Raw genomic sequence first — 23,262 nt, 5'->3', positions numbered from 1 at the left:
TTTGATAGGGATTGCATTGAACCTGTAGATTGCTTTGGGTCGTAGAGTCATTTTCACAATGTTGGTTCTTCCAATCCAAGAACATGGTATATCTCTCCATGTGTTTCTATAATCTTTAATTTCTTTCATCAGTGTCTTATAATTGTCTGAATACAGGTCTTTAGTCTACTTAGGTGGGTTTATTCCTAGATATTTTATTCTTTTTGTTGCAGTGGTAAATGGGAGTGTTTTCTTTATTTCACTTTCAGATTTTTCATCATTAGTGTATAGGAATGCAAGAGATTTCTGTCCATTAATTTTGTACCCTGTTACTTTACCAAATTCATTGATTAGCTCTTGTAGTTTTCTGGTAGCATCTTTAGGATACTCTATGTATAGTATCATGTCATCTGCAAACAGTGACAGCTTTACTTCTTTTCCGATTTAGATTCCTTTTCTTTTTCTTCTCTGACTGCTGTGGCTAAAACTTCCAAAACTATGTTGAATAAGAGTGGTGAGAGTGGGCAACTTTGTCTTATTCCTGATCTTAGTGGAAATGCTTTCAGTTTTTCACCACTGAGGACGATGTTGGCTGTGGGTTTGTCATATATGGCCTTTATTATGTTGAGGAAAGTTCCCTCTGTGCCTTTCTGGAGGGATTTTATCATAAATGGGTGTTGAATTTTATCATAAGTTTTGCCTGCATCTATTGAGATGATCATATGGTGTTTCTCCTTCAATTTGTTAATATGGTGTATCACATTGATTGATTTGCATATATTGAAGAATCCTTGAATTCCTGGGATAAACCCCACGTGATCATGGTGCATGATCCCTTTAATGTGCTGTTGGATGCTGTTTCCTAGTATTTTGTTGAGGATTTTTGCATCTATGTTCATCAGTGATATTGGCCTGTAGTTTTCTTTCTTTGTGACATCTTTGTCTGGTTTTGGTATCAGGGTGATGGAGGCCTTGTAGAATGAGTTTGGGAGTGTTCCTCACTCTGCTATATTCTGGAAGAGTTTGAGAAGGATAGGTGTTAGCTCTTCTCTAAATGTTTGATAGAATTCACCTGTGAAGCCATCTGGTCCTGGGCTTTTGTTTGTTGGAAGATTTTTAATCACAGTTTCAATTTCAGTGCTTGTGATTTGTCTGTTCATATTTTCTATTTCTTCCTGGTTCAGTCTTGGAAGGTCATATCTTTCTAAGACTTGGTGCATTTCTTCCAGGTTGTCCATTTTACTGGCATATACTTGCTTGTAGTACTCTCCCATGATCCTTTGTATTTCTGCTGTGTCAGTTGTTACTTCTCCTTTTTTGTTTCTAATTCTATTGATTTAAATCTTGTCCCTATTTTTCTTGATGAGTCTGGCTAATGGTTTGTCAATTTTGTTTATCTTCTCAAAGAACCAGCTTTTACTTTTATTGCTCTTTGCTATCGTTTCCTTCATTTCTTTTTCATTTATCTATGATGTAATCTTTATGATTTCTTTTCTTCTGCTACCTTTGGGTTTTTTTTATTCTTCTTTCTCTAATTGCTTTAGGTGTAAGCTTAGGTTGTTTATTTGAGATGATTCTTGTTTCTTAAGGTAGGATTGTATTGCTATAAACTTCCCTGTTAGAATTGTTTTGCTGCATCCCATAGGTTTTGGGTCATCGTGTTTTCACTGTTATTTGTCTCTAGGCATTTTTTGATTTCCTCTTTGATTTCTTCACTGATCTCTTGGTTATTAAGTAGTGTATTGTTTAGCCTCCATGTGTTTGTATTTTTTTACAGATTTTTTCCTGTACTTAATATCTAGTCTCATAGCATTCTGGTCATAAAAGATACCTGATACGATTTCAATTTTCTTAAATTTACTACGGATTGACTTGTGACCCAAGATATAATATATCCTGGAGAATGTTAAATAAGCACTTCAGAAGAATGTGTATTCTGTTGTTTTTGGATGGAATGTCCTATAAATATCAATTAAGTCCATCTTGTTTAATGTATCATTTAAAGCTTGTGTTTCCTTATTTTCAGTTTGGATGATGTGTCCATTGGTGAAAGTGGGGTGTTAAAGTACCCTACTATTATTGTGTTATTGTCGATTTCCTCTTTTACGGCTGTTAGCATTTGCCTTTTGTATTGAGGTGCTCTTATGTTGGATGCATAAATTTTTACAATTGTTATATCTTCTTCTTGGATCAATCCTTTGATCATTATATAGTGTCCTTTGTCTCTTGCAATAGTCTTTTTTTTAAAGTCTATTTTGTCCGATATGAGAATTGTTACTCCAGCTTTGATTTTCATTTGCATGGAGTATCTTTTTCCATCCCCTCACTTTCAGTCTGTATGCATCCTTAGGTCTGAAGTGGGTCTCTTGTAGACAGCATATATACGGACCTTGTTTTTGTATCCAATCAGCCAGTCTATGTCTTTTGGTTGGAGCATTTAATCCATTTACATTTTAGGTAATTATCGATATGTATGTTCCTATTACCATTTTCTTAATTGTTTGGGTTTGTTATTGTAGGTCTTTTCTTTCTCTTGTGTTTCCTGCCTAGAGAAGTTCTTTTAGCATTTGTTGTAAAGCTGGTTTGGTGGTGCTGAACTCGCTTAGCGTTTGCTTGTCTGTAAAGATTTTAATTTCTCTGCCAAATCTGAATGAGATCCTTGCTGGGTAATCTTGGTTGTAGGTTTTTCTCCTTCATCACTTTAAATATGTCCTGACACTCCCTTCTGGCTTGCAGTTTCAGCTGAAAGATCAGCTGTTAACCTTAAGGGGATTCCCTGGTGTGTTATTTGTTGTTTTTCCCTTGCTGCTTTTAATATTTTTTCTTTGTATTTAATTTTTGATAGTTGGATTAATATGTGTCTTGGCATGTTTCTCCTTGTATTTATCCTGTATGGAACTCTCTTTGCTTCCTGGACTTGATTAACTATTTCCTTTCTCATATTAGGGAACTTTTCAACTATAATCTCTTCAAATATTTTCTCAGTTCATTTCTTATTCTCTTCTTCTTCTGGGATCCCTAAAATTCGAATGTTGGTGCGTTTAATGTTGTCCCACAGGTCTCTGACTGTCCTCAATTCTTTTCATCCTTTTTTCTTTATTCTGCTCTGCAGTAGTTATTTCCACTATTTTATCTTCTAGGTCACTTATCCGATCTTCTGCCTCAGTTATTCTGTTATTGATCCCTTCTAGAGAATTTTAAATTTCATTTATCGTGTTGTTCATCACTGTTTGTTTGCTCTTTAGTTCTTCTAGGTCCTTGTTAAACATTTCTTATATGTTCTCCATTCTATTTCCAAGATTTCTGATCATCTTTACTATCACTATTCTGAATTCTTTTTCAGGTAGACTGCCTATTTGCTCTTCATTTGTTAGGTCTGGTTGGTTTTTACACTGCTCCTTCATCTGCTGTGTGTTTCTCTATTTTCTCATTTTGCTTAACTTACTGTGTTTCGGGTCTCCTTTTTGCAGGCTGCAGGTCTGTAGTTCCCGTTGTTTTTGGTGTCTGTCCCCAGTGGCTAAAGTTGGTTCAGTGGGTTGTGTAGGCTTCCTGGTGGAGGGGACTAGTGCCTGTGTTCTGGTGGATGAGGCTGAATCTTGTCTTTCTGGTGGGCAGGTCCACGACTGGTGGTGTGTTTTGGGGTGTCTGTGGCCTTTTTATGATTTTAGGCAGCCTCTCTGCTAATGGGTGGGGTTGTGTTCCTGTCTTGCTAGTTGTTTGGCACAGGGTGTCCAGCACTGTAGCTTGCTGGTCATTAAGTGAAGCTGGGTCTTCGCACTGAGATGCAGATCTCTGGGAGATTTTTGCCATTTGATATTATGTGGAGCTGGGAGGTCTCTTGTGGACCAGTGTCCTGAAGTTGGCTCTCCCACCTCAGTGGCACAGCCCTGACGCCTGGCTGAGGCACCAAGGCTCAGAATAAAATGGAGAAAAGAAAGAAAGAAAAGAAAGAAAAAAAAGAAAGAAGATAAAATAAAGTAAAATAAAGTAATTAAAATAAAAAATTATTTAAAAAAAATTTTAAGTAATTAATAAAAAACAAAAACACACACACAGATGCCTAGGACAAATGGTAAAAGCAAAGCTATAAAGACAAAATCACACACAAAAGCATACACATACACACTCACAAAAAGAGAAAAAGGGAGAAATATATATATATCCTTGCTCCCAAAGTCCACCTCCTCAATTTGGGATGATTCGTTGCCTATTCAGGTATTCCACAGATGCAGGGTACTTGAAGTGCATTGTGGAGATTTAATCTGCTGCTCCTGCTGCTGCTGGGAGAAATTTCCCTTTCTCTTCTTTGTTCACACAGCTCCTGAGGTTCAGCTTTGGCTTTGCACCCGCCTCTTCATGTAGGTCACCTGAGGGCCTCTGTTCTTCACTCAGACAGGACGGGGTTAAAGGAGCAGCTGATTCGGGGGCTCTGGCTCACTCAGGCCAGGAGGATGGAGGGGTACAGAATGCGGAGCGAACCTGCCACGGCAGAGGTCAGAGTGACGATGCACCAGCCTGAGGTATGCAGTGTTCTCCCGGGGAAGTTGTCCCTGGATCACGGAACCCTGGCAGTGGCGGGCTACACAGGCTCCCGGGAGGGACGGTATGGATAGTGACCTGTGCTTGCACATAGGCTTCTTGGTGGCTGCAGTAGCAGCCTTAGTGTCTCATGCCTGTCTCTGGGGTCCACGCTGCTAGCCGCCTGAGTACAGGTCTTTTAACTCCATTGGTAGGTTTATTCCTAGGTATTTTATTTTATTTGTTGTAGTGGTGAATGGAATTCTTTCCTTAATTGTTCTTTCTGATCTTCTGTTGTTAGTGTATAGGAATGCAAGAGGTTTCGGTATGTTGATTTTGTATCCTGCAACTTTACCAAATTCATTGATTAGCTCTGGTAGTCTTCTGGTAGCATCTTTAGGATTTTCTAAGTATAAGTATCATGTCATCTGCAGCGACAGTTTTACTTCTTCTTTTCCGGTTTGTATTCCTTTTATTTCTTTTTCTTCTCTGGTTGCCATGGCTAGGACTTCCAAAATTATGTTGAATAACAGCAGCGAGAGTGGACATCCTTGTCTTGTTCCTGATCTTAGAGAAAATGCTTTCAGTTTTTCACCATTGAGAATGATGTTTGCTGTGGGTTTGTCGTATATGGCCTTTATTATGTTCAGATAGGTTCCCTCTATGCCCACTTTCTGGACAGTTTTTATTCTTAGCATAAATGATGTTGAATTTTGTCAAAAGCTTTTTCTGCATCTATTGAGATGATCATATGGTTTGTATTTTTCAAGTTGTTAATATAGTGTATCACATTTATTGATTTGTGTATATTGAAGAAGCCTTGAAACGCTGGGATAAACCCCACTTGATCATGGTGTATGATCCTTTTAATGTGCTGTTGGATTCTGTTTGCTAGTATTTTGTTGAGGATTTTTGCATCTACATTCATCAGTGATATTGGTGTGTAATTTTCTTTTTTTGTAGTATCTTTATCTGGTTTCGGTATCAGGGTGATGGCGGCCTCATACAATGAGTTTGGGAGTGTTCCTTCCTCTGCAATTTTTTGGAAGAGTTTGAGAAGGATGGGTGTTAGCTCTTCTCTAAATGCTTGAGAGAATTCACCTGTGAAGCCATGTGGTCCAGGACTTTTGTTTGCTAGAAGATTTTTAATCACAGTTTCAATTTCTTTACTTGTGATTGATCTATTCATATTTTCTATTTCTTCCTGGTTCAGTCTTGGAAGGTTATACGTTTCTAAGAAGTTGTCTATTTCTTCCAGGTTGTCCATTTTATTGGCACAGAGTTGCTTGTAGCAGTCTCTTAGGATGCTTTGTATTTCTGCCGTGTCCATTGTAACATTCCCTTTTTCATTGCTAATTTTATTGATTTGAGTCCTCTCCCTCTTTTTCTTGATGAGTTTGGCTAAAGCTTCATCAATTTTGTTTATCTTCTCAAATAACCAGCTTTTAGTTTTATTGATCTTTGCTAGCATTCCCCCTTTTTTTTTCATTTATTTCTGATTTGAAAATGATTTCTTTCCTTCTACTAACTGGGTTTTGTTTGTTCTTCGTTCTGTAGTTCCTTTAGGTGTAAGATTAGATTGTTTATTTGAGATTTTTCTTGTTTCCTGAGATAGGATTGTATTGTTATAAACTTCCCTCTTAGAACTGCTTTCGTTGCATCCCATAGGTTTTGGATTGTCGTGTTTTTGTTGTCATTTGTCTCTAGATATTTTCTGATTTCCTCTTTGATTTCTTCAGTGATCTCTTAGTTATTTAACTTATTGTTTAGCCTTCATGTGTTTGTGTTTTTTAACATTTTTCTCCCTGTAAGTGACTTCTAATCTCATAGCAGTGTGGTCGGAAAAGATGCTTCATATGATTTCAATTTTCTTAAATTTACCAAGGCTTGATTTGTGACCCAAGATGTGACCTAACCTGGAGAATGTTCTGTGTGCACTTGAGAAGAAAGTGTAATCTCCTGTTTTTGAATGGAATGTCCTATGAATATCAATTAACTCTATCTTGTCTATTGTGTCATTTAAAGCTTGTGTTTCCTTATTAATCTTCTGTCTGGATGATCTGCCCATTGGTGTAATGAGGTGTTAAAGCCCCTCACTATTACTGTGTTACTGTCAATTTCCTCTTTTATAGCTGTTAGCATATGCCTTATGTACTGAGGTGCTCCTATGTTGGGTGCATATATATTTATAATTGTTATATATTCCTGGATTGCTCCCTTAATCATTATATGGTGACCTTCCTTGTCTCTTGCAACATTCTTTATTTTACAGTCTATTTTATCTGATATGAGTATTGCTATCCAGCTTTCCTTTGGTATCCATTTGCATAGAGTATCTTTTTCCAACCCCTCACTTTCAATCTGTTTGTATCTGTAGGTGTGAAGTGGGTCTCTTGTAGACAGCATATATATGAGTCTTGCTTTTGTATCATTTCAGCGAGCCTGTGTCTTTTGGTTGGAGCATTTAATCCATTCACGTTTAAGGTAATTATCGATATGTATGTTTCTATTAACGTTTTTTTAATTGTTTTGGGTTTGTTTCTGTAGGTCCTTTTCTTCTCTTGTGTTTCCCACTTAGAGAAGTTCCTTTAGCATTTGTTGTAGAGCTGGTTTGCTAGTGCTGAATTCTCTTAGCCTTTGCTTGTCTGTAAAGCTTTTGATTTCTCCATCGAAATCGAATGTGATCCTTGCTAGCTAGAGTAATCTTGACTGTAGGTTCTTCCATTTCATCACTTTAAATATATCATGCCACTCCCTTCTGGCTTGTAGATTTTCTGCTGAGAAATCAGCTGTTAACCTTATGGGAGTTCCCTTGTATGTTCTTTGTCATTTTTCCTTGTTGCTTTCAATAATATTTCTTTGTCTTTAATTTTTGTCAGTTTGTTTACTATGTGTCTCAGCGTGTTTCTCCTTGGGTTTATCCTGCCTGGGACTCTCTGCGCTTCCTGGACTTGGGTGGCATTTTCCTATCCCATGTTAGGGAAATTTATGATTATAATCTCTTCAAATATTTTCTCGGGTCCTTTATCTCTCTGTTCTCCTTCTGGGACCCCTAAAATGTGAATGTTGGTGCATTTAATGTTGTCCCAGAGGTCTCTTAGTCTGTCTTCATTTCTTTCCATTCTTTTTTCTTTATTCTGTTCCACAGCAGTGAATTCCACCATTCTGTCTTCCAGGTCACTTATCTGTTCTTCAGCCTCAGTTATTCTGCTACTGTTTCCGTCTAGTGTATTTTTCATTTCAGTTACTGTATTGTTCATCTGTTTGTTCTTTAATTCTTCTAGGTGTTTGTTCTTTAATTGTTCTAGGTCTTAGTTAAACATTTCTTGGATCATCTCAATCTTTGCCTCCATTCTTTTTCCAAGGTCCTGGATCATCTTCACTATCATTATTCTGAATTCTTTTTTTGGAAGGTTCCCTACCTTCACTTCATTTAATTGTTTTTCTGGGGTTTTATCTTCTTCCTTCATCTGATACACAGTCCTCTGCCTTTTCATTTTGTCTATCATTTTGTGAAGGTGGTTTTTGTTCCACAGGCTGCAGAATTGTAGTTTTTCTTCCTTCTGCTCTCTCTCCAAACCCCACACTCCAGAGGCCCCCCTTTGGCCGTGGTGCCTCTCCCCTTCCACAGAGGTCCTAAGCAGAGGCCCCGCCCCATGCTTGAACATCACCCTGCCTAGGCCCTGCCCCGAAGGTCTTTTCTGGCTGCATGTGTCCTGAGCCTAGCCCCCGCCTCCCACTCAAACGTCACCCCTGGCTGTTCTTTTAAAGAGCAAAGAATTTAAAAAACTAGGATCTTTATTTGGTAGCAAGGCTGAACAATTGGTGGGCTTCACTGTAAGATGCCAAGGCACCTGGCTACTTCACTGGAGAACACCAGTGAATTTGTGGGTCTTTCTCTTAAGCTGGCCAATTACGCAGAGAAGACACCTCCGATTTCCAGCTTATCAGCACTGTGATAGTTTGAATAGAGGAAGTGGCAAGGGGGAGGGAGATACCATTCAGTACATAAGATTTTTACTTCATCTTACTTCCACCCTCAGCTATGCCTGGTATTGGGATGCCCAAGAACAAAATCTCTCTTGTTTAGCCTAGAGTTTGTAGAGAATAAATCCACAGTCTTCTGATAAGGAGGGATAGCAGCAGTGTGTTCCTGTTTTAAGGAAAAAGGATCTGCTTCTCAGATTTTTAACCAATCCATTTTAGGCTAACCCAGTGAACCAGGTCCCATAGGGGAGTCAATGTTTCCAACTCTTGAGCCTACACGTAAGTCTTCTGTTTTGTTGGCTTCCTTCCCTCACCCCACACCCCAAGGTTTTGGAGTCCTCCATTCTACTATGACAGTTAACAAGGACAGATGCAGGTTTCTGTGGAGCTGAAACTTAAACAACTTGGGGGTCCTCTTCAAGAAAAAGAATAACAAATCAGGAGAGGGAGAAGATGGCGGAAGAGTAAGACGCGGAGATCACCTTCCTCCCCACAGATACATCAGAAATACATCTACATGTGGAACAACTCCTACAGAACACCTACTGAACGCTGGCAGAAGACCTCAGACCTCCCAAAAGACAAGAAACTCCCCACGTACCTGGGTAGGGCAAAAGAAAAAAGAATAAACAGAGACAATAGAATAGGGACGGGACCTGCACCAGTGGGAGGGAGCCGTGAAGGAGGAAAGGTTTCCACAAACTAGAAGCCCCTTTGCGGGCGGAGACTGCGGGTGGCGGAGCGGGGGAGCTTCGGAGCCATGGAGGAGAGCGCAGCAACAGGGGTGCAGAGGGCAAAGTGGAGAGATTTCCGCACAGAGGATCGGTGCTGACCAGCAGTCACCAGCCCCAGAGGCTGGTCTGCTCACCTGCTGGGGCGGACGGGGCTGGGAACTGAGGCTCAGGCTTTGGTCTGAGCGCGGGGAGAGGACTGGTGGTGTGAACACAGCCTAAAGGGGTTAGTGCACCAAGATTAGCCAGGAGGGAGTCCAGGAAAAGTCTGGACCTGTCGAAGAGGCAAGAGACTTTTTCTTCCCTCTTTGTTTCCTGGTGCGCGAGGAGAGGGGATTAAGAGCGCTGCTTAAACGAGCTCCAGAGACAGGTTCCAGCCGCGGCTATCAGCACTGACCCCAGAGACAGGCATGGGACGCTAAGGCTGCTGCTGCCGCCACCAAGAAGCCTGTGTGCGAGCACAGGTCACTCTCCACACCTCCCTTCTGGGGAGCCTGTGCAGCCCGCTACTGCCACGGTCCAGGGATCCAGGGACAACTTCCCCAGGAGAACACACGGCGCGCCTCAGGCTGGTGCAACGTCATGCCGGCCTCTGTCGCCACAGGCTCGCCCCACACTCCACCCACACTCCGTACCCCTCCCTCCCCCCAGGCTGAGTGAGCCAGAGCCCCCCGAATCAGCGGCTCCTTTAACCCTGTCCTGTATGAGTGAAGAACAGACACCCTCCGGCGACCTACACGCAGAGGCGGGGCCAAACCCAAAGCTGAACCCCGGGAGCTGTGCGAACAAAGAAGAGAAAGGGAAATCTCTCCCAGCAGCCTCAGGAGCAGCAGATTAAATCTCCACAATCAACTTGATGTACCCTGCATCTGTGAAATACCTGAATAGACAACAAATCATCTCAAACTGAAGAGGTGGACATTGAGAGCAAGATTTATGATTTTTTCCCCACTTTCAATTTTTGTGACTGTGTATGTGTATGCTTCTGTGTGAGATTTTGTCTGTATAGCTTTGCTTTCACCATCTGTCCTAGGGTTCTATCTGTCTGTGTTTGTTATTTTTTTTACTTTTTAAATAATTTTTCTCTTAATAATAATTTTTTTATTTTAATAACTTTATTTTATTTTACCTTACTTTATGTTATTTTCTTTTATCCCCTTCCTCCCTCCCTTCCTTCCTTCCTTCCTCCCTCCCTCCCTTCTTTCCTTTTCCTCCGTTTCTTCCTTTCTTTCTACTTTTTCTCCCTTTTATTCTGAGCTGTGTGCATGAAAGGCTGTTGGTGCTGCAGCCTGGAGTCAATGCTGTGCCTCTGAGGTGGGAGAGCCAACTTCAGGACACTGATCCACAAGAGACCTCCCAGCTCCACGTAATATCAAACGGTGAAAATCTCCCAGAGATCTCCATCTCAACACCAACACCAAGCTTCACTCAACGGCCAGCAAGCTACAGTGTTGGACACACTATGCCAAACAACTAGCAAGACAGGAACACAACCCCACCCATTAGCAGAGAGACTGTCTGAAATCATAATAAGTCCACAGACACCCCAAAACACACCACCAGACGTGGACCTGCTCACCAGAAAGACAAGATCCAGCCTCATCCACCAGAACACAGGCACTAGTCCCCTCCACCAGGAAACCTACACAACCCACTGAACCAACTTTAGCCACTGGGGACAGACACCAAAAACAACGGGACTCCGAACCTGCAGCCTGCAAAAAGGAGACACCAAACACAGTAAGATACGCAAAATGAGAAGATAGAAAAACACACAGCTGATGAAGGAGCAAGATAAAAACCCACTAGACCTAAATGAAGAGGAAATAGGCAGTCTACCTGAAAAAGAATTCAGAATAATGATAGTAAACATGATCCAAAATCTTGGAAACAGAATACAGAAAATACAAGAAACATTTAAAAAGGACCTAGAAGAACTAAAGACGAAACAAGCAATGATGAACAACACAATAAAAGAAATTAAAAATTCTCTAGGGCTTCCCTGGTGGTGCAGTGGTTGAGAGTCCACCTGGCGATGCAGGGGATGTGGGTTTGTGTCCCAGTCCGGGAGGATCCCACAAGCCGTGGAACGGCTGGGCCTGTGAGCCATGGCCGCTGGGCCTGCGCGTCCGGAGCCTGTGCTCTGCAGTGGGAAAAGCCACAGCAGTGAGAGGCCCGCATACCGCAAAAAAAACAAAAAGAAAACTCTAGAAGGGATCAATAGCAGAATAACTGAGGCAGAAGAACGGATAAGTGACCTGGACGATAAAGTAGTGGAAATAATTACTGCAGAGTAGATTAAAGAAAAGAGAAAAAAGGAACTGAAGACAGTCTCAGAGACCTCTGGGACAACATTAAATGCACCAACATTCGAATTATAGGGGTTCCAGAAGAAGAGAAAAAAAAGGGACTGAGAAAATATTTCAAGAGATTATAGTTGAAAACTTCCCTAATATGGGAAAGGAAATAGTTAATCAAGTCCAGGAAGCACATAGAGTCCCATACAGGATAAATCCAAGGAGAAACATGCCAAGACACATATTAATCAAACTGTCAAAGGTTATATACAAAGAAAACATATTAAAAGCAGCAAGGGAAAAACAACAAATGACACAAAAGGGAATCCCCATAAGGTTAACAGCTGATCTTTCAGCAGAAACTCTGCAAGCCAGAAGGGAGTGGCAGGACATATTTAAAGTGATGAAGGAGTAAAACCTACAACCAAGATTACTCTACCCAGCAAGGATCTCATTCAGATTTGATGGAGAAATAAAAACCTTTACAGACAAGCAAAAGCTGAGGGAGTTCAGCACCACCAAACCAGCTTTAAAACAAATGCTAAAGGATCTTCTCTAGGCAAGAAACACAAGAGAATGAAAAGACCTACAATAACAAACCCAAAACAATTAAGAAAATGAGAATAGGGATGTACATATTGATAATTACCTTAAATGTAAATGGATTAAATGCTCCCACCAAAAGACACAGACAGGCTGAATGGATACAAAAACAAGACCCATATATATGCTGTATACAAGAGACCCACTTCAGACCTAGAGACACATACAGACTGGAAGTGAGGGGATGGAAAAAGATATTCCATGCAAATTGAAACCAAAAGAATGCCGGAGTAGCAATTCACATATCAGACAAAATAGACTTTAAAATAAAGACTATTAGAAGAGACAAAGAAGGACACTACATAATACTCAAGGGATCGATCGAAGAAGATATAACAATTGTAAATATTTATGCACCCAACGTAGGAGCACCTCAATACATGAGGCAAATACTAACAGCCATAAAAGGGGAAACTGGGGCTTCCCTGGTGGCGCAGTGGTTGAGAGTCTGCCTGCCAATGCAGGGGACACGGGTTCGTGCCCCGGTCCAGGAAGATCCCACATGCCGCGGAGCGGCTAGGCCCATGAGCCATGGCCGCTGAGCCTGCATGTCCAGAGCCTGTGCTCCGCAACAGGAGAAGCCACAACAGTGAGAGGCCCTCATACCGAAAAAAAAAAAAAAAAAAAAATCTTCCAACCAACAGACGCCCAGGACCAGATGTCTTCACAGGCGAATTCTTTCAAACATTTAGAGAAGAGCTAACACCTATCCTTCTCAAACTCTTCCAAAATATAGCAGAGGGAGGAACACTCTCAAACTCATTCTACATGGCCACCATCACCCTGATACCAAAACCAGACAAGGATGTCACAAAGAAAGAAAACTAGAGGCCAATTTCTCTGATGAACATAGATGCAAAAATCCTCAACAAAATACTAGTAAACAGAATCCAACAGCACATTAAATGGATCATACACCATGATCAAGTGGGGTTTATTCCAGGAATGCAAGGATTCTTCAATATACGTAAATCAATCAATGTGAGATACCATGTTAACAAATTGCAGGAGAAAAACCATATGGTCTTCCTCAATAGATGCAGAGAAAGCTTTCAACAAAATTCAACACCCACTTATGATAAAAACCCTCCAGAAAGTAGGCACAGCGGGAACTTTCCTCAACATAATAAAGGCCATATATGACAAACCCACAGCCAACATAGTCATCAATGGTGAGAAACTGAAAGCATTTCCACTAAGATCAGGAACAAGGCAAGGTTGCCCACTCTCACTACTCTTATTCAACGTAGTTTTGGAAGTTTTAGCCACAGCAAAAAGAGAAGAAAAGGAAATAAAAGGAATCCAAATCGGAAAAGAAGAAGTAAAGCTGTCACTGTTTGCAGATGACATGATACTATATATAGAGAATCCTAAAGATGCTACCAGAAAACTACTAGAGTTAATCAATGAATTCAGTAAAGTAGCAGGATACAAAATTAATGCACAGAAATCTCTGGCATTCCTATACACTAATGATGAAAAATCTGAAAGAGAAATCAAGAAAACACTCCCATTTACCATTGCAACAAATAGAATAAAATATCTAGGAATAAACCTATCTAAGGAGACAAAAGGCCTGTATGCAGAAAATTATAAGACACTGATGAAAGAAATTAAAGATTATACAAATAGATGCAGAGATATATTATGTTCTTGGATTGGAAGAATCAACATTGTGAAAATGACTCTACGACCCAAAGCAATCTACAGATTCAATGCAATCCCTATCAAACTACCACGGGCATTTTTCACAGAACTAGAACAAAAAATTTCACAACTTGTATGGAAACACAAAAGACCCCGAATAGCTAAAGCAATCTTGAGAATGAAAAAAGGAGCCAGAGGAATTCAGGCTCCCTGACTTCAGACTATACTACAAAGCTACAGTTATCAAGACAGTATGGTACAGGCACAAAAACAGAAAGATAGATCAGTGGAACAGGATAGAAAGCCCAGAGATAAACCCACGCATATATGGTCACCTTATCTTTGACAAAGGAGGCAGGAATGTCCAGTGGAGAAAGGACAGCCTCTTCATAAGTGGTGCTGGGAAAACTGGATAGGTACATGTAAAAGTATGAGATTAGATCAGTCCCTAACAACGTACACAAAAATAAGCTCAAAATGGATTAAAGACCTAAATGTAAGGCCAGAAACTATCAAACTCTTAGAGGAAAACAGGCAGAACACTCTATGACATAAATCACAGCAAGATCCTTTTTGACCCATCTCCTAGAGAAATGGAAATAAAAACAAAAATAAACAAATGGGACCTAATGAAACTTCAAAGCTTTTGCACAGCAAAGGAAACCATAAACAAGACCAAAAGACAACCCTCAGAATGGGAGAAAATATTTGCAAATGAAGCAACTGACAAAGGATTCATCTCCAAAATTTATATGCAGCTCATGCAGCTCAATAACAAAAAAACAAACAACCCAATCCAAAAATGGGCAGAAGACCTAAATAGACATTTCTCCAAAGAACATATACAGACTGCCAACAAACACATGAAAGAATGCTCAACATCATTAATCATTAGAGAAATGCAAATCAAAACTACAATGAGATATCATCTCACACCAGTCAGGATGGCCATCATCAAAAAATCTAGAAACAATAAATGCTGGAGAGGGTGTGGAGAAAAGGGAACCCTCTTGCACTGTTGGTGGGAATGTAAGTTGATACAGCCACTGTAGAGAACAGTATGGAGGTTCCTTAAAAAACTACAAATAGAACTACCATATGACCCAGCAATCCCACTACTGGGCATATACCCTGAGAAAACCATAATTCAAAAAGAGTCATGTACCAAAATGTTCATTGCAGCTCTATTTACAATAGCCCGGAGATGGAAACAACCTAAGTGTCCATCATCGGATGAATGGATACACAAGATGTGGCACATATATACAATGGAATATTACTCAGCCATAAAAAGAAATGAAATTGAGCTATTTGTAATGAGGTGGATGGACCTAGAGTCTGTCATACAGAATGAACTAAGTCAGAAAGACAAAGACAAATACTGTATGCTAACCCATATATATGGAATTAAAAAAAAAAATGTCATGAAGAACCTAGAGGTAAGACAGGAATAAAGACACAGACCTACTAGAGAATGGACTTGAGGATATGGGGAGGGGGAAGGGTATTCTGTGGCAAAGTAAGAGAGAGCCATGGACATATATACACTACCAAACGTAAAACAGATAGCTAGTGGGAAGCAGCCGCATAGCACAGGTAGATCAGCTCAGTGCTTTGTGACCACCTAGAGGGGTGGGATAGGGAGGGTGGGAGGGTGGGAGACACAAGAGGGAAGAAATATGGGAACATATGTACATGTTTAACTGTTTCACTTTGTTATAAAGCAGAAACTAACACACCATTGTAAAGCAATTATACTCCAATAAAGATGTATTAAAAAAAAGAATAATAAATCAGGCATTTTTTAAAATCACAAATTAATACTACCACGGCTAACACAGACTATACACAGAAACACTGCAAATCACAAATATAGCACCAAACCCAGACTAAATGTATCCCCAACTCAACGTTTTCTTAGTGTAATCCCAAAATGCCTGCAGCCACTACAAACCCACCCAAAAGAGAGCAAGTTAGAGTGGAAAGAAAAAGTAATCTAAATTAACAGCCAATTGACAAATAACACTAAATATTTTCTGGAAGAATGTACATAAAACATTATCCCAGAAAATTCTGAGAAAGTATAGTAATGAAAGGACATAAATCCAACCATAGATTAAAATGTACTATGAAACTGTCATGATTAAAACAGTTTGGTACTATTTTACATACTGGAGTTAATTTATGAGAAATTACATTGAGGCAACTAGCTAATGCTTGGGAAGAAAAGAAAAAACCTTAATAGCCCCTAATTCCTTATATAATCAATATAAATAAATAAATAAAAATAAAGTAAATTAACGGCAAATTATTAAAATATCTTACTTTCAAATTGCATAAAAATTGTAACTATGAGAAGACACTACTAGGTTCCTTCCCCAGAGTTTGGTAAAGGCTTGGCTAGTGAGCAGTACTGAAATTTAAGCTTCATTAGCTTAACGGACAAAATCTGCATAATCCATCTGCTTTTCACTTTCCAACATTTTTTTGAAACCATCAGACTGCTATTACCTCCTCCCTATTCCTCATTCTTCTGGCATTATACTTGTTTTATGCCTGTACTGTTATTTTAGTGACGTTTCCAAAGGAGAAAGAAATAGACTCATCTTTACTTCATGTTTAACTACAACTCTTCATTTTATACTCAACCTTTTGGCATCAATTCCACTTAAATCAATAATATGTAGTTTATATCATTAAACTACTGACTTAATTTCATTATAGCTATTGCTTACATCTTGTTTTTTTAAAGTATAAAAGATATCCACAAATGTAAAAGCAGTTAAGGCCTAAGAAGATGAACAGAAAGAACAGAATAGTAGCTGGAAAAAGGTAACTTAGTGATCTATACATAACATTTGGAGTAATCAAGTTTCCAAATTTATATTGTGACCCCTCTTGAACCAAAAGTAATTACAAGGTAAAAATAAAAAACATTTTCAACCATAAGCTTAGTGGGAAAACTGTACTTAGTTAAGGCAGTGTGCTCACTTAATCATACGCTAGATTTGATTAAACAAGTTCTGACATGTAAATTAACTCTTCTGGAGTTCAATACCTTTGACTTGAATTCCAAGCTTTTTGAGGGCCTCTTCAACAGACTGACTTTCTCGTTTTCTCATAAAGCCATTATCAATGTGCACAGCAATGACTTGCTCTTGGTTCAAAGCACGATTCAACAAAGCTGTACAAACTGTTGAGTCTACTCCACCACTGAGCAAAACCTACAGGGTGAAATGAAAAGTCAAACTGAGTAGAATAAGGAAAAAGAAACTAAGTTATCAGCTTAAATCACTACCTAAAAACACTGTTTGGGGAATTCCCTGGCGGTCCAGTGGTAAGGACTCCATGCTTACTGCCAAGGACCCAGGTTCAATCCCTGGTCGGGGAACTAAAATTCCACAAGCTGTGCAGCACAGCCAAAAAAAGCAAAACAACAAAACAAAAACAAAAAACCACTGTCTGTACGAAAGGTATGTATGGTAACTGAAAGAACACACTGAAACAGTGCAACTCAAAAGCACATGATCACCCAGTCAAAATTTAAGGGCTATGCTGAGTAAGCCAACTCTGAGTTCTAATATCACTGACATAAATTTATAGACTTTCAAATATAAATTGCTTACCAAAACTTTTGATGTGCCGACTCTCTCTTTGATCTCTCGAATGCACTCAAGTTCTCTGTTCTGCACAGTGAAGGTCCCACTGCACCCAGCGATGTCGAAAAGGAAATTTTTCAGTATTACTTTCCCATTTTCTGTAAGGCCAACTTCAGGGTGGAACTGGGCTCCATATAATTTTTTAGATTCATTTGCTATACCTTTATAGGGAAAATAATCATAAATTAAAATTTTTTCCTATTGAACAGACTCAACCAGAACCCACAGTAATTCCTCACAATTTCTTCCTCCATAAACGTGGAAACTGATACATATTAGTGGATTTTTAGCTATGGGGAAAAAAATACAAATAAAAACTACATTGCCATGGTACAGCTTTATAAAGGTCTTTCCTTATACAGCAATTAATGAACTACATGACCTTGAAATAAGTCCTACAGAGATAATTCACAGTACCCTCAGTTCTCTACCTAGGTTACTGCAATTGTCTTATCTATTTAATGCAGTGATAACTTGATTTTAGATCTCAGTCCCATATGCCTTCACATGCAATGTGCAGGTACCAATTTTCTATATTAGAAAATCCTCATACATTAAACCTATCAGAATATTCTAAGTGTTTCTTTCTTGGGTACTATTAACCAAATATAACTTCATTGACTTGATTAATGTGTTTCTGACACTTTATCATCTATAAAGCAGCAGATATTAGGCTAAATGTTTTACATAGACATGTACTACTCCGTATCTATGGCTCTGAGATATTATTCCAGGGTTTCAACATCTGACAATCAGTGTTATATACCACATAAACAAAATGAGGGATAAAAATAATATGGTCATCTCAATAGATACAGAAAAAGCAAAAGATAAAATTCAACATCATACATGATAAAAACTCTCAACAAACTGGTAGAGAAGGAACGTACCTCAACATAATAAAGGCCATATACAACAAGTCCACAATTAACATACTCAGTGGTGAAAAGCTTTTCCTCTAAGATCAGGAACAAAACAAGAATTCAACAAAGTATTGGACATCCTAGCCAGACCAGTCAGGCCAGAAGAAAGAGATAAAATCATCCAAATTGAAAACAAAGAAGTAAAACTGTCTCTATTTGCAGATGCCACAACACTGTCTCTAGGAAACCCTAGAGATTCTAACAAAATGCTGTTAGAACTAATAAATTATTTCAGCAAGCTTGCAGAAAAGAAAACCAACCTACAGAAATCAATTGTGTGTGTACTAACAACAAACTGTCAGCAGGAAAAATTAAGAAAACATTGCCATCAACAAAATCAAAAAGAATAAAACACTTAGGAATAAATTTAACCAAAAAGGTCAAAGATCTGTACACTGAACATTGTAAGACCTTGATGAAAGAAACTGAGGAAGGAACAAATAAAAAGATATTCCATGTTCATGGATTAGAAGAATTACTACTATTAAAATGTCAATTCTCACCAAAGTAATCTACAGATTCAATTCAATCTCTATCAAAAGTGGCAAAGTATAAAAGTGGTGACCTAGGGACTGGGGGACGAGGGGAATAGGGAGAGGCTGGTTAAAGAGTACAAATTCTTGGGTTTAAGATGAATAAGGTCTGAGGACCTAATGTATAATATGGTGACTATAGCTGAGAGCAAATTTCAGTGATCCAATACAGTGTTAAGAGAGTAGAAATTAAATGTTCTCACCAAAAAAAAGTAAATACAGTTGACCCTTGAACAATGCAAGGCTTAGGGTTACCTACCCTTTGTGCAGTCAAAAATCTGCATATAACTTTACAGTCAGCCCTCTGGATCTGCAATTCCACATCCACAGTTTCAACCAACCACACATCACATAGTACTGAAGGAAATATTTAGCAAAAAAAAATCCACGTATTAGTTGACCCACACAGTTCAAAACTGTGTTTTTCAAGGATCAACTGTATGTGAGCCGATGGATGGGTTAATTAACTCAGTGGGGAAAAATCCTTTCACAATGTATATCAAATCATCACATTGTACCCTTTAAATATTTTACAGTTTTGTCAAATATACCTCAATAAAGCTGGAAAACTTAAATTTTAAAAAAAGTTGGGAGAAAAAAACCCACCAACCTAAAATTCTGTGTCCTGAGAAACTACCCTTCAAAAATGCAAGAAAAATAAAAAACTTTCTCAAATGAACAAAACTTGAGGCCATTTGTTGCCAGGAGACTACCTTGCAAGAAATATTAAAAGAAGTTCTTTAGGAAGATTGGTTCAAGATGGTGGAGCAGGGCTTCCCTGGTGGCGCAGTGGTTGAGAGTCCGCCTGCCAATGCAGGGGATGTGGGTTCGTGCCCCCGTCCGGGAAGACCCCACATGCCACGGAGCTGCTGGCCCCATGAGCCATGGCCGCTGAGCCTGCGCGTCCAGAGCCTGTGCTCTGCAACGGGAGAGGTCACAACAGTGAGAGGCCCGCGTACCGCAAAAACAAAACAAAACAAAAAAACCACAAAACAAACAAACAAAAAAGATGGTGGAGCAGAAGGATGTGCACTCACTCCCTCTTGCAAGAGCACTGGAATCACAACTAACTGCTGAACAATAATTGACAGGAAGACACTGGAGCTCATCAAATAAGATACCCCACATCCAAAGAAAAAGGAGAAGCCACAATGAGATGGTAGGAGGGGTGCAATCACAATAAAATCAAATCCCATAACTGCAAGGTGGGTGACTCACAAACTGGAGAACAATTACACCACAGAAGTCCACCCACTGGAGTGAAGGTTCTGAGCCCCACCTCAGGCTTCCCAACCTGGGGGTATGGCAATGGGAGGAGGAATTCCTAGAGAATCAGACTTTGAAGGCTAGCGTGATTTGACTGCAGGACTTTGACAGGACTGGAAGAAACAAGAGACTCCACTCTTGGAGGGCACACACTAAGTAGTGTGCACGTTGGGACCCAGGGGAAGGAGCAGTGACCCACAGGAGACTGAACCAGACCTACCTCCTAGTGTTGGAAGGTCTCCTGCAGAGGTGGGGGGTGGCTGTGGCTCACCACAGGCACAAGGACACTGACAACAGAAGCTCTGGGAAGTATTCCTTGGCTTGAGCCCTCCCAGAGTCTGCCATTAGCCCCACCAAAGAGCCACGTAGGCTCTAGTGCTCAGTCAACTCAGGCCAAAAAACCAACAGGGAGGGAACTCAGCCCCACTCATCAGCAGACAAGCAGATTACAGTTTTACTGAGCTATGCCCACCAGAGCAATACAGAGCTCTACCCACCACCAGTGCATCCCATCAGGAAGCTTGCACAAGACACTTAGACAGCCTCATCCACCAAAGGGCAGACAGCAGAAGCAAGAAGATCTACAATTCTGCAGCCTGTGGAAGGAAAACCACATTCACAGAAAGATAGATTGGATGAAAAGGCAAATGACTTTGTACCAGATGAAGGAACAACATAAAACCCCAGAAAAACAACTAAATGGAGACAGGCAACCTTCCAGAAGAGGAATTCAGAATAATGATAGTGAAGATGATCCAGGACCTCGGAAAATGAATGGACGCAAAGATCGAGAAGATTCAAAAATGTTTAACTAAGACCTAGAAGAATTAAAGAACAAACACCTAGAAGAATTAAAGAACAAAGAAACAGATATGAACAATACAATAACTGAAATGAAAAATACACGAGAAGGAAACAACAGCAGAATAACTGAGGTCGAAGAACGGATAAGTGACCTGGAAGACAGAATGGTGGAATTCACTGCCACAGAACAGAATAAAGGAAAAAGAATGAAAAGAAATGAAGACAGCCTAAGAGACCTCTGGAACAACATTAAACACAACAACATTTGCATTACAGGGGTCCCAGAAGGAGAACAGAGAGAGAAAGGACCCAAGAAAATATCTGAAGAGATTATACTTGAAAACTTCCCTAACATGGGAAAGGAAATAGCCATCCAAATCCAGGAAGAGCACAGAGTCCAGGCAGGATAAACCCAAGGAGAAACAAGCCAACAAACATAATCAATTTGAGAAAAATTAAAGACAAAGAAAAATTATTGAAAGCAACAAGGGAAAAACAACAAAGAACATACAAGGGAACTCCCATAAGGTTAAGAGCTGATTTCTCAGCAGTAACTCTACAAGCCAGAAGGGAGTGGCAGGACATGTTTAAAGTGATGAAAGGGAAGAACCTACAATCAAGATTACTCTAGCCAGCAAGGATCTCATTCAGATTCGACAGAGAAATCAAAAGCTTTACAGACAAGCAAAAGCTAAGAGAATTCAGCACCACCAAACCAGCTCTACAACAAATGCTAAAAGAAGTTTCTCTAAGTGGGAAACATAAGAGAAGAAAAGGACCTACAAAAACAAACCCAAAACAATTAAGAAAATGTTAATAGGAACATACATATCGATAATTACCTTAAAGGTGAATGGATTAAATGCTCCAACCAAAAGACACAGGCTCGCTGAATGGATACAAGAGCAAGACCCATATATATACTGTCTACAAGAGACTCACATCAGACCTACAGACACATACAGACTGAAAGTGAGGAGATGGAAAAAGATATTCCATGCAAATGGAAATCAAAAGAAAGCAGGAGTAGCAATACTTGTATCACATAAAACAAACTTTAAAATAAAGAATGTTACAAGAGACAAGGAAGGATGATCAAGGGGGGATCAATCCAAGAAGAAAATATAACCATTATAAATCTATAGGCACCCAACATAGTAGCACCCCAATACGTAAGGTAACTGCTAACAGCTATAAAAGAAGAAATCCACAGTAACACAATAGTGGGGGACTTTAACAACTCACTTACACGAATAGACGTATCATCCAGACAGAAAATTAATAAGGAAACACAAGCTTTAAATGACACAATAGACAAGATAGAGTTGATTGATATTTATAGGACATTTTATCCAAAAACAGCAGACTACACTTTCTTCTCATTTGCACATGGAACATTCTCCAGGATATTCACATCTTGGGTCACAAATTGAGCCTTGGTAAATTTAAGAAAATTGAAATCATATCAACATCTTTTCCAAGCACAATGCTATGAGAGTAGAAATGAATTACAGGGGATAAAAACCCCATAATAAACACAAACATGTGGAGACTAAACAATAAGTTACTAAATAACCAAGAGATCACTTAAGAAATCAAAGAGGAAATACAAAAATACCTAGAGACAAGTGACAACGAAAACACAATGATCCAAAACCTATGGGATGCAGCAAAAGCAGTGCTAAGAGGGAAGTTTATAGCAATACAATCCTACCTCAAGAAACAAGAAAAATCTCAAATAAACAATCTAACCTTACACCTAAAGGAACTAGAGAAAGAAGAACAAACAAAACCCAAAGTTCGTAGAAGGAAAGAAATCATAAAGATCAGAGTATAAATAAATGAAATAGAAACAAAGAAAACAATAGCAAGATCAGTAAAACTAAAAGCTGGTTCTTTAAGAAGATAAACAAAGTTGATAAACCATTGGCCAGACTCATCAAGAAAAAGAGGGAGAGGACTCAAATCAATAAAATTAGAAATGAAAACGGAGAAGTTACAACAGTCACCGCAGAAATACAAAGCATCCTAAAATTCTACTACAAGCAATTCCATACCAATAAAATGGACAACCTGGAAGAAATGGATATAACCTTCCAAGACTGAACCAGGAAGAAATAGAAAATATGAACAGACCAATCACAAGTAATGAAATTGAAACTGTGATTAAAAATCTTCCAGCAAAGAAGAGTCCAGGTCCAGATGGCTTCACAGGTGAATCCTATCAAACATTTAGAGAAGAGCTAACACCTATCCTTCTCAAAGTCTTCCAAAAAATTGCAGAGGAAGGAACAATCCCAAACTCATTCTATGAG

At 39.4% G+C, this 23,262-nt stretch overlaps 1 protein-coding gene across 2 annotated transcripts in view; it reads right to left on the bottom strand.

The window, feature by feature from the left end:
- Positions 1-23,262, bottom strand: part of GMPS (guanine monophosphate synthase) — a 121,373-nt gene that overhangs the window by 26,804 nt on the left and 71,307 nt on the right. For both annotated transcript variants that reach the window (XM_033414766.2, XM_004284738.4), the window contains 2 exons: positions 17,389-17,582; positions 16,821-16,986 (listed from right to left, as the gene is read on the bottom strand). In XM_033414766.2, the coding sequence (XP_033270657.1) occupies positions 16,821-16,986; positions 17,389-17,582 (360 nt within the window). The remainder of the gene's footprint in view (positions 1-16,820; positions 16,987-17,388; positions 17,583-23,262) is intronic.

This window comes from Orcinus orca, chromosome 5 (assembly GCF_937001465.1).
Source record: "Orcinus orca chromosome 5, mOrcOrc1.1, whole genome shotgun sequence".
Classification (NCBI taxonomy): Eukaryota; Metazoa; Chordata; class Mammalia; order Artiodactyla; family Delphinidae; genus Orcinus; species Orcinus orca.
Note: the sequence above shows the minus strand (reverse complement) of the source record. Positions and strands in the feature narration are given on the sequence as shown.